This window comes from Oncorhynchus keta, chromosome 19, assembly GCF_023373465.1.
Source record: "Oncorhynchus keta strain PuntledgeMale-10-30-2019 chromosome 19, Oket_V2, whole genome shotgun sequence".
Lineage (NCBI taxonomy): Eukaryota > Metazoa > Chordata > Actinopteri > Salmoniformes > Salmonidae > Oncorhynchus > Oncorhynchus keta.
This window is the reverse complement of record NC_068439.1, coordinates 35,137,301-35,148,144: the sequence shown is the minus strand read 5'-3', so window position 1 is coordinate 35,148,144 and position 10,844 is coordinate 35,137,301. Positions and strand designations below refer to the sequence as shown.

The 10,844-nt window shown below is 42.3% G+C and overlaps 2 protein-coding genes across 3 annotated transcripts; one reads left to right on the top strand and one right to left on the bottom strand.

Moving 5' to 3' along the window:
* The first annotated feature begins 2,193 nt into the window (after nt 1-2,193).
* Nucleotides 2,194-4,130, top strand: si:ch211-191i18.4 (uncharacterized protein LOC799350 homolog). The gene is made up of 3 exons (XM_035792636.2): nt 2,194-2,575; nt 2,761-2,886; nt 3,245-4,130. Exons 1-3 carry the CDS (start codon nt 2,444-2,446, stop codon nt 3,356-3,358), a joined length of 372 nt encoding a protein of 123 aa, XP_035648529.1. The 5' UTR covers nt 2,194-2,443; the 3' UTR covers nt 3,359-4,130.
* A 696-nt stretch (nt 4,131-4,826) lies between these two features.
* LOC118398125 (protein JTB-like) lies at nt 4,827-8,940 on the bottom strand. 2 transcript variants are annotated; one of them, XM_035793169.2, is made up of 6 exons: nt 8,773-8,940; nt 7,636-7,823; nt 7,507-7,547; nt 7,112-7,197; nt 6,499-6,578; nt 4,827-6,179 (listed from the first exon to the last, which is right to left on the bottom strand). In XM_035793169.2, the coding sequence occupies exons 2-6, from the start codon at nt 7,731-7,733 to the stop codon at nt 6,023-6,025; spliced, it is 462 nt and encodes a 153-aa protein (XP_035649062.1). In that variant the 5' UTR covers nt 7,734-7,823; nt 8,773-8,940; the 3' UTR covers nt 4,827-6,022. The 2 variants fall into 2 exon arrangements, with proteins under 2 accessions (XP_035649062.1, XP_035649061.1); XM_035793168.2 differs by having other exon boundaries at nt 6,499-6,575.
* Between the last annotated feature and the right edge of the window lie 1,904 nt (nt 8,941-10,844).

The window sequence follows — 10,844 nt, the reverse complement described above, 5'->3', positions numbered from 1 at the left end:
ATGCGACTCCACCTTGTCCCTGTACTGGCATTTTGCTTGTTTGATTGCCTTGTGGAGGGAATAACTACACTGTTTATATTCAGACATATTCCCAGACCTCTTTCCATGGTTAAATGCGGTGGATCGAGCTTTCAGTTTTGCGCAAATGCCGCCATCCATCCACGGTGTCTGGTTAGGGTAGGTTTTAATAGTCACAGTGGGTACAACATCTCCAATTAAATTCTTTATAAACGCAGTCACCGAGTCAGCACATTGGTCGATGTTGTTCTCAGAGGCTGACCGGAACATATTCCAGTCCGTGTGATCAAAACAATCTTGAAGCGTGGCTCCCGATTGGTCGGACCAGAGTTGAATGGTTCTCGTCACTGGTACATTCTGTTTGAGTTTCTTTCTTTTAGACGGAAGGAGCAAGATGGCATCGTGGTCAGGTTTGCAGAAGGGAGGGTGGGGGAGGTCCTTGCATGCATCAGGGAAGTTAGAGTAGCAGTGGTCGAGGGTATTGCGCATGCGCATAGTGCAATCAATATGCTGGTCGAATTTACGTAGCCTTATTCTCACATTTGCTTTGTTAAAATCTCCAGTTACAATAAATGCAGCCTCAGGAAGTATGGTTTCCAGTTTGCAAATAGTCTAGTGAAGTTCCTTGATGGCCATCTTGGTGTCTGCTTGAGGGGGAATGTACCCAGCTGTGACTATAACTGACGAGAATTCTCTTGGTAGGTCAAATGGCCGGCATTTGATTGTAAGGAATTCTAGATCGGGTGAGCAGAAGGATTTGAGTTCCTGTATGTTGTTATGATTACACAATGAGTCGTTAATCGTAAAGCATACACCCCCGCCCTTCCTCCTCCCAGAGAGATGTTTATGTCTGTCGGTGCGATGCATGGAGAAGCCCGATTCTGACAACATATCCCGAGAGCCATGTTTCAGTGAAAGAGAGAATGTTAAAATCTCTGATGTCTCTCTGGAAGGCAACCCTTGCTCGAATTTCGTCTACCTTGTCAAGAGACTGGACATTGGCTAGTAGCATACTCGGAGCGGTGGGCGATGTGCAGGCCTACGGAGCCTGGCCAGGTGGCCGCTTCGACTGCCCCTTCTGCAGCGTCGTTGTTTTGGGTCGACTACTGGAATTAGATCCATTGTCCTGGGCGGTGGTCTGAACAGAGGATCCGCTTTGGGAAAGTCGTATTCCTAGTCGTAATGTTGGTAAATTGGCATTGTTCTTATATCAAATAGTTCTTCCTGGTTGTATATAATAAGACTTAAGATTTCCTGGGGTAACAATGTTAGAAATAATACATAAAAAAACTAAATACTGCATAGTTTCCTAATATTCCGAAGTGAGGCGACCATCTCTGTCAGCGCCATTTAACTGTAAATATCGAAGTAAACTTGGAGGAGTCTCTCTCCGATGATATGGTGTGTGGTCCCTCCCACTATGACTCAGAAAAGCATGTAGTTTTTTAGGCTACAAATTAAATAAATGATAATGAACTTCCGAGTTTGATGAAAGTGCATGGTGATGAGCTTGATGCTCCTTCTTCTGGTCACATAATGATCGTTGTTTGGCTGCCATTTGACAAATTATAAGACCCCCGATATTTAATCTCATTATGTAACAGGTTATACCCGCATTGTATCTGCAATCTGTTGGCTAGAGCGCACATGCCAAGACCAGAGTGGGCACATTCACTATATAATGCCACATTTTTTTGGTGCCAAAACCATCAGTAGAGTTGACAATGCAATGGGAATTTAACTGCAACGTATCTTCATGTACACTATATCATAAAGCTTATATCCGCAACAAGTCAATTTAATGGAAACACTTGGGAAAATGCACATATTGTTTTATGCAGATGTTTTAAACATTCGCAAGAATATTGAATCTTTGCCAATTGGAGGGGAGACCTGGCTAATAAGGTTGTTACCCAGAAATGGTTTGGTTTTGAGATAAAAACGGCTGTATTGGACCTTTATGAAAATGATCAGACATGTACATGAAGGCGCTGTAGATTAACTAAAGGAAATTGTGTGATAGGCTAATAGGCCATGTTTGCTCTGTCTTGTGGATATAGTCTACACCGTGGTTGGTTCATTTGAGCTAAACGCCAAGGCCTACAGCTTGTGTCAACCTGTCAAAGTGTAATTTGCAACGGAGGTCATGTGATCATTAAACCCGTTTAGAAAAGGAAAGATTACCGTGCATCTAGGAGAGTGTTTGCGCACACTGGGCAGTGTGCTTGTTAAAGAGGTTCGGCAATAGCGTCTGCTATTGACGTCGAGACAAAATATTGTTTGTGGACATCGGAGTCAAATTGGTTGAGCTGAAATGCGCTCAGCACCTTGGAGAGCTCTCGCGCGTAGTGAATCACTCCGCCACTCATTCTGATGCGTACAGATCAGCAGTGCCACTGTCTGACAATTTAGTGGAAATCACGCTATGACGAATTTCACTCTGCTGTTTCTGCTGATGTGTTGTGTTCTATGTGTGCACTTTCTGTCTGTCGGAGTAGAGGCAAGATTACCGGACGTTCCGTCGTTGGAAACACGAGACTCACGCAAGCATAAACAGGTGAGTTTGGTTAGATATCCTGGCTATGATTTAAACAGCATAGTCATTTAATATAAGGCTAACTTTATTATATGAATCACTTCCGTCTAGTGAACATAATTGTTTAATGATACTATGAACTATGATGATTAGGCCTTTGGTCTCGGCCCCAATATAGCCAAGTCATTTTCACTCTTCTATTCTAGTTGGGTGTCCCTGTCCATGATAGGGGACAGCTTCAGAGGGAAATATCTTCCTCAGTTTTGAGAAACAAGTTCAACCGCCTTCCGGGAGTATGTCAACGTCTACGCAGAAGGAGAATCACAATTCTGGTACATTATTGGCTGTAACTAACCACCATTTTTTAATGATTCCTAGATCTGCTTTTCTGTTGAGCTGATTTGTCAAAAATGCAGTTGGACAACTTATTTTTAGTAGTTGACCCTTTTTCTAATTTTAGTATTTTATAAACCACGGGCCCAATCAAAACCCAGTTAGGACTACCAGCTTTGATTGAGTAGGGCCCCAAGTTACTCTTGTTAGCCTTCAGTTTGATTGTGGTAGCAGTGCGACATCTCGTGGTTCATTGGAAACCCCCACCAACTACACAGTACCCTTGTTTGGCATCGGTGCAATCTAGCACACACAAATCAACAATGGAATCAATTTTGTCATGTACTTTTCTTTCAGTGCAATTCCAACGTGGGCAAGTACTGTTCGGTCAAAGATGGAGCTCAACATGGCCATATTTGCCGCTGTCCAAGAGCATCAAAGTGTAAATACTTCTTTCTGAGGAGTCTGTAGAGTTCAATCTAGATTGCCTTTGTCTGTTGTGCTGTTTGTCCCCTGTCAAACTGTTTTGACAATTAAATAAATGCACATTTTCAAGATAAAAATACAAGGAACACTTTCCCAGTACATCACAAATTGTGTCTTTTGACACAAATACAAGTCCAAGTTCACTCTGGGAATCTTCTTTTTCATATTTTATGTTCAACTTGTATCTTACATCCCTGAAAAGTTTGCTTATTGAAGGTAACACTTACCATGCATCATTACACATAACCATGCCATAACAGCCTGTCATAATAGGGTCATAAAACTGTCATGAGACCTTTTTGGTCCTGTTGTGACATATTGCATTACTTTATGACTGGTTATGACACCAACATAAGTGTCAAATCCCACACAAAAAAAAACTACCACGGTAGTTACTTTATGGCTGGTTATGACACCTACATAAGTTTCAAAACCCACAAAACATACCATTACACCATAGCCTACTTGTCAACAGTATGTTTTGAACATTTTCTGAAATTTACCATATTAAATCATCATTGTAATTGCGCACACATTGATGTCAGACATGCATCTACCCAATGCTCTGTTGCTGATGCTGGGATGAATGCAGGAGCAGATATCAGGGATGAATGCAGGAGCAGATATCAGGAGCAGGACAAGACACTTTTTTTTGGACTGATGATTGACATAAGGGAATGTACGTGAGAGGCCCATCTGGCTTACAGTGGTGGTAAGAACTTTAAAGTATTTTTACTTAAGTATCACGTAAGTATCTGTTTTTGGGGGCGGGGGGGTCTGTAAATTACTAGTTCTACTTTCACTCCACTACATTCCTAAAGAAAATATGTACTTGTTTACTCCCATACATTTTACCTGACACCAAAAAGTAGTCATTACATTTTGAATGCTCAGGCAGGAGAGACTTATGATCCAATTCACACACACCTATCAATATAAGACATACCTACAGCCTCTGATCTGGCGGACTCACGAAACACAAATACTACATTCGTAAATGGGTGTTGAAATGTGCCTGTCTGTCCGTAAAGGGGGAAAAAAAAGGGAGGGATTGTGCCATTAGCGTAATATGAGGAATCTGATGTATAGCTTTTACTTTATACTTTTAGTCAAGTCACACAGGATGGTCATATTGCTTCAAGACAGTGTCATAAAGTGTATTATCTGCAAGTGATTTCAAATGGAGAAAAAAAAACACGACTAAAGAATTCATTACAACGAAAACAAAGGACTTAAGAAACAAACGAAATAAATTCTTGGCGGGGAAAGAAAAACATTTGAATAAATGTGGGTTGACACGTGTCATACCCAGCCATGCAATATGTCACAACAGGCGTAAATGTATGCGTCAGGACAGTGTTATGACCATATAACAGATAATATCAACTGTTATGATCGTGTCATGTCGCTGGGTGTGAAGTGTTACCCTATTTAATTACAACAAAAACACATATTAACTGTTGTCCGATTTTCCATTTATTCTTGCAGAATTCTCAACTCTTTGTGAGCTGCTGAGGCTGGAAAACACATGTTACAATTCCTAAAAATACATTATTTACAGTTGAAATGTAAAACCATGATAAAATCATGAAAATACTGGCAATCACTGAGCTCAGAGACCAATGTTACTAGGAGCATACTAGGGGAGTCGAAAAAAGTGAATCTCCATCAGTGGAAATGCAACTAAGTTTTTAAATGAATGAAAACAGAAAGAAATATGTGCAGTGTGTTGTTTGTGTGTATTGGATAATGCTATACTCGTGTGAAAAAGTTGTCAAATGTCAGTGTTTGTGTTTAGAACCATGCCTGGAATCTCCAAACACACAGGATTTCACCTTTCACAACCTAGTGATTATAGACTTTTGGCAGAACACCAATACTGAATCTTGGAAATATGAATCCCATGGAGGTGAAAAACAGCACTGCAGCATGAAACTCATACAACAGTACACAGTAACACTGCAACACTCATCCCCCTATAAGACAGATTCTAGATCCACTTGAGTCACAGACCTAGTTATTAGGCCATGTTTCCAAGTCAGACAGGGCATTTGACACTAGATGAGATTATTGGTTCTCTCAGAGAACAGAAACATGTGCCAGAAACATCTCTGGCATTTGTCAGACAATTCTGTATATTCACAGGTTTCAGTCCACTTCATAACCCCCCCCCCCACACCCACCCACCCAAAAAGATGTCAAAGAAATGTATGTGGCTTGAACTAATCCATCAGTTGTCTGCTACTTAGAATGCAGTCAGTTCCCGTTCATCACTTTGTCCAGATCAAAGTACTGCAAGTTGCCTGCTCAGAAGAGCCATTCCCTTTAGAGTTACTCATTCCATTGACAAAACGCCAGACACTGTTCACCATTTGTGCTTTGGCGGGTTAAAATTAGAGCTGGAGTTTCACTGTCAATCTTGTTTTTATAAGCTCGTTACTGTCAGGCCTAATTTCTTCAACCCCCCCCCAAAAAGGTGAAACCGTTTTCTAGTAAGTCTGGCCCATTGAACGTTACGTTAGCCAGACCCCCATGCTGTTGAAATGGAGCGGCTGTGGTAATTCTTAACTGTTTGAAATGTTGAGATGAGCCACCATGGTGAGTTCTACTAGTCTCTTCACTCTTCTCTTCACTCACTGGTGTACTGCGCTAGATAGACTCGATCTGTCTGCGGACTTTCTCGGAGGCAAGCCGGTCCAGCGAACGTTGCCTAGCGACCACTATGAGCGCAAACAGTATGGTGAGGCCCAACGTGGCTCCTTCAAACTTCCAGAAAAGGTATTCCTCCATCAGGGTAGAGCGGCAGCTACGAGCAGAAGGGAAACAAGCGTATACATGATGGAAAGCTTGACAGAATCGTTATTATCATGTGTAAAAGCAAATCGCAAAAATCTTTATTCAACCTTAAAAATCAGTCTGTGCAGCAGTCTAACATTTGAGTTTGTCTCCTGTAATCTGTTATGAAAAAGCACTTCATAGTGTTTTCTTAAGATAACTTATCTAAAGTCTGGTTAATGACATCCAATTCACACAAGATCTAGGTTCAACCTGTGAAATCAAGAGACAGCTCGGCATCACAAGATCACAACGAAATGGAAATAGAAGTTGTAGGGGTGGGGACTCACCTCTTGTACTCATCTTTATTAGACTTGGTGCAGTTGATCCTCTCCACGTATCCCGTCTGAATACATGCTGCCCACGACTTCTAGAGGGAGGACAGGATGGTTAAGGGCGTCTAGTCTACAAACGGTCGAAAATGATGTATCAGATACAGAAAACAATGTTTTCATGACAGTAACATGTTGGTGGAAGGTGCAAGGGAATTCAATGGGTCTACACTGGATATACAAGCCCAACAGAAAAGTTGGAGAGAGGGTTTGTGTTTAGCTTGGAAGTGTCCTAAACCAGGTTATAATAACAGACCTTTTTTCTCTTTCACTGGGCTAGCTTAAACCTGCCTACTTTAAAATCAGATAAGAGTATCCCAGTATTCTCTATAGCTTACAGTTAAAAGGGCTTGTTGCAGCTTGAAGTCCACTGTCATAAGCAACCATGGACTGTGAGGTAGCATAAAACACGACTACATTAATAGCATACATTGAATATACTGCATTCATGTTTAGAGAGATATTCACATCTCCCAATAATAAACTGTCTATTAACCAGATAACTATTGGCGGAAGAAAGGAAATGTAAGGAGAAGTGTGGGGAGGGAGATGACAAAGAGAGAGATCTCACCGACTGGAAAGTGTTGCACCGGGAGCATTCCACCGCAACCACAAACTCCTCCATCTGCCAACAGGGGGTGGTTACCGGCCTGGCCACTAAAAGACAGGCGAAACACAATGCCTCGAATCAGTGTCTGAAAAGGACTGGGAATAGTTTTGACAGAAATTATGGTGAATGACATGACCAGTGACACTTTTGTTTATACCATTGACACGAGTGAAGTAAACTGGAGCTTCTATCAGCCCCACACACAAACATGTGCTTCTCTGTGAACTGTGTTGCTAACTTGCTCTACAAACGATGTATGAGCAGTCACTGGCATTTATGTTTGCAGCACCACATCAATCCTGTACTCATGTTCTCCAACTCATTCTTATCAAATACTGATAAAAAAAGTATAGCACCTGTGGTCTTCTCCTCACTCAGCAGAGCTGCACCAAACACTCTGAAAGAGACAGTAATGAGGGTTAAGCTCTGAAGCAATGTCGAGCATAAAGGCTTATCAGCAAGAAGGATGACACCAGCACACTCACCTGAGAGACACCAAAACCCAGAAGAGTGCATGCAAGGCCAGGATTCTGGGCCTCAAGCACGACATGGGGATCCTGCAATCGCTCTCCATCCTCCCCATGCAGGTGCGTGTGGTGTGTGCCACAATTACAACCAAGGCCTGAAGCTTGTCATCTGGGAATTATTCTCTATGGTCCAAAATGGCTGAAACCTGTTACACAATCAAACCACTACCATAATAAGAGACTGAAACATTGGGCAACGGGGAATGCCCATGTTCAACAACCAATCATCCATTTAGCCCATTTATAATTAGCAACCACTAACACACTTTAACAAAGAAGCTTATCTAGATGCCACTGTTAATCGCATTAACGTTACATGTTCAATGGAAGCATGATGGTTCAAGTTCAAATGTGTTTTCCTCCCTAGCCTAGGGCTGGACCTCATACGCTGTCTTCCAGTCATTTAAACTACTCCCCCAAACAGATACGCCGTAGGTTGACTGTGGACACCTACCTATGTGGGCAGGGTCTGCTGAACAAAGCATTACGCTAACTAGCTAAACATCTGTAACTGACTTCATGATGAAAAAACGTATCCAGCCATCTCTCTGTTCACTCAGTAGTGAATGAGACAATGCAGCAAACCTTCCGCCAGTCGTCTGGACTTCAACCATTATCTCATCTTTCCATTAGTAATATTAGGTAATTGCTGCATAAACATATTAACAAAGCAGACAATGCGGGTCGCTTTCAGGTTAGTGTTGGTGCTAACGAGCTAGCGAACAGCTGGCAACAGTTCTAAAATCAAGTTATGGAACTTAACTAGCTAACGGTTACCTAGTTAAAAGTTAACTTAAAGAATAGGTTAGTTTGATGTCGTGCCGCTAATCATTTGATTATAGCTAGTAACGTAGTACGATTATAACTTGGTTTAGGCAATAACTAGCAAGCAAGACATACAAAGCAACATGATTAACAGCCAGTAGAGTCGCTAGTCTCGTTAGCCTGGCGGGGGTTTAGGTTTACTAGCTAACATAGCGAGAAGACGGCTAACGTTAGTAGCATAACTTAGTCACCGGAACCCCTTCTAATTAGCATGCTGAAATAATTGACCACACAAATTTAATATGAGATATTATTCGTTGAAAAGCAAACCTTAACAGATGTCTCACAAAGACTTCGTGTGATTTTGTTGTTTTCGTTCAGTCCCTGAATAGCCTTTTAGTGGAGAAGTGCACCGCCATTTTGAGTCATGTTGGAAACGCGAATGAATACGTAAGGGTACGTCATCAAATGCGTTGCATCCTGGTTGACCCGGTGTCATTAGCGACAGCTCCCTCTAGCGCTTGTCTAGAACGCAAACTGGCGAACTTGTAAACACTCCTATGTGTTAAACCTATCTGTTCAGGGGCCGGTCCGCCCAGGTCCACCATGCCCTATTTTGTCTATATTCTACCTGGCTCTGAGAATAGTGCATTGAACTGCTCACAATATACAGAGAACACTGCAGCACTCCACCCCCTCCAATGAAAATCCTTATAATTCAACAAAATCGTAGCTCACTGGCCCCAGGTCCTCCCTATTGCCACATTTGTTGTCTCATATCATGTTGACCTACTACTTTATTTCACTTTTGTTCAAATGTATATTTTGGGCTTATGTGTAATATGGTTCTATAGTATCTAACCTGATATTTGTTCATGTCAGATCAAATCTATGCCTACTTAATTTCCAGTTGACTGTAGCCAATGCATGTCCCCAATACCTGATATATAGGTGGGTACATGAGGGTATTCACTGGCTTCCAGTTGAAGCTCGCATCCGCTACAAGACCATGGTGCTTGCCTACGGAGCTGTGAGGGGAACGGCACCTCAGTACCTCCAGGCTCTGATCAGGCCCTACACCCAAACAAGGGCACTGCGTTCATCCACCTCTGGCCTGCTCGCCTCCCTACCACTGAGGAAGTACAGTTCCCGCTCAGCCCAGTCAAAACTGTTCGCTGCTCTGGCCCCCCCAATGGTGGAACAAACTCCCTCACGACGCCAGGACAGCGGAGTCAATCACCACCTTCCGGAGACACCTGAAACCCCACCTCTTTAAGGAATACCTAGGATAGGATAAAGTAATCCTTCTCACCCTCCCCCCCCTTAAAAGATTTAGATGCACTATTGTAAAGTGGCTGTTCCACTGGATGTCATAAGGTGAATGCACCAATTTGTAAGTCGCTCTGGATAAGAGCGTCTGCTAAATGACTTAAATGTAAATGTAATACAGGTACACTGTGTCCCCAATACTGTTATTACAGTATAGATACTGGTAGACCATGGCTGTGTCTATTCATAAACAATGGTAGATACACACTTCTATCGTACATTAAGATCAACACCATCATCCCGGCAACACTAGACCCACTCCAATTCGCATACCGCCCCAACAGATCCAAAGATGACGCAATCTCAATCGCACTCCACACTACCCTTTCCCAACTGGACAAAATGAACAACTACAGTGGCAAGAAAAAGTATGTGAACCCTTTGGAATGACCTGTATTTCTGCATAAATTGGTCATACAATTATATCTGATCTACATCTAGGTCACAACTATAGATAAACACAGTCTGCTTAAACTAATAACACACAAACAATTACACGTGTTCATGTCTTAATTGAACACACCGTGTAAACATTCACAGTGCAGGGTGGGAAAAGTATGTGAACCCTTGTATTTAATAACTGGTTGACCCTCCTTTGGCAGCAATAACCTCAACCAAACGTTTTCTGTAGTTGCGGATCAGACCTGCACAACAGTCAGGAGGAATTTTGGACCATTCCTCTTTACAAAACTGTTTCAGTTCAGCAATATTTTTGAGATGTCTGGTGTGAACTGCTCTCTTGAGGTCATGCCACAGCATCTCAATCGGGTTGAGGTCTGGACTCTGACTGGGCCACTCCAGAAGGCGTATTTTCTTCTGTTGAAGCCATTCCGTTGTTGATTTACTTCTGTGTTTTGGGTCCTTGTGTCCTGTTACATCACCCAACTTCTGTTGAGCTTCAATTTGCAGACAGATAGCCTAACATTGTCATGCAAAATGTCTTGATAAACTTGGGAATTCATTTTTCAGTCGATGATAGCAAGCTGACCAGGCAATGAGGCAGCCCCAAACCATGATGCTCCCTCCACCATACTTTACAGTAGGGATGAGGTTTTGATGTTGGTGTGCTGTGC

Coding starts and splice junctions, on each gene's coding strand:
- LOC118398125 (XM_035793169.2), bottom strand. CDS start 7,733: ATGGGGAGGATGGAGAGCGATTGCAGGATCCCCATGTCGTGCTTGAGG. Junction 7,548..7,635: donor TGGGTTTTGGTGTCTCTCAG/GTGAGTGTGCTG, acceptor TGTCTCTTTCAG/AGTGTTTGGTGCAGCTCTGC. Junction 6,180..6,498: donor AATAAAGATGAGTACAAGAG/GTGAGTCCCCAC, acceptor TTCTGCTCGTAG/CTGCCGCTCTACCCTGATGG.
- si:ch211-191i18.4 (XM_035792636.2), top strand. CDS start 2,444: ATGACGAATTTCACTCTGCTGTTTCTGCTGATGTGTTGTGTTCTATGT. Junction 2,576..2,760: donor ACTCACGCAAGCATAAACAG/GTGAGTTTGGTT, acceptor CTTCTATTCTAG/TTGGGTGTCCCTGTCCATGA. Junction 2,887..3,244: donor GAAGGAGAATCACAATTCTG/GTACATTATTGG, acceptor CTTTTCTTTCAG/TGCAATTCCAACGTGGGCAA.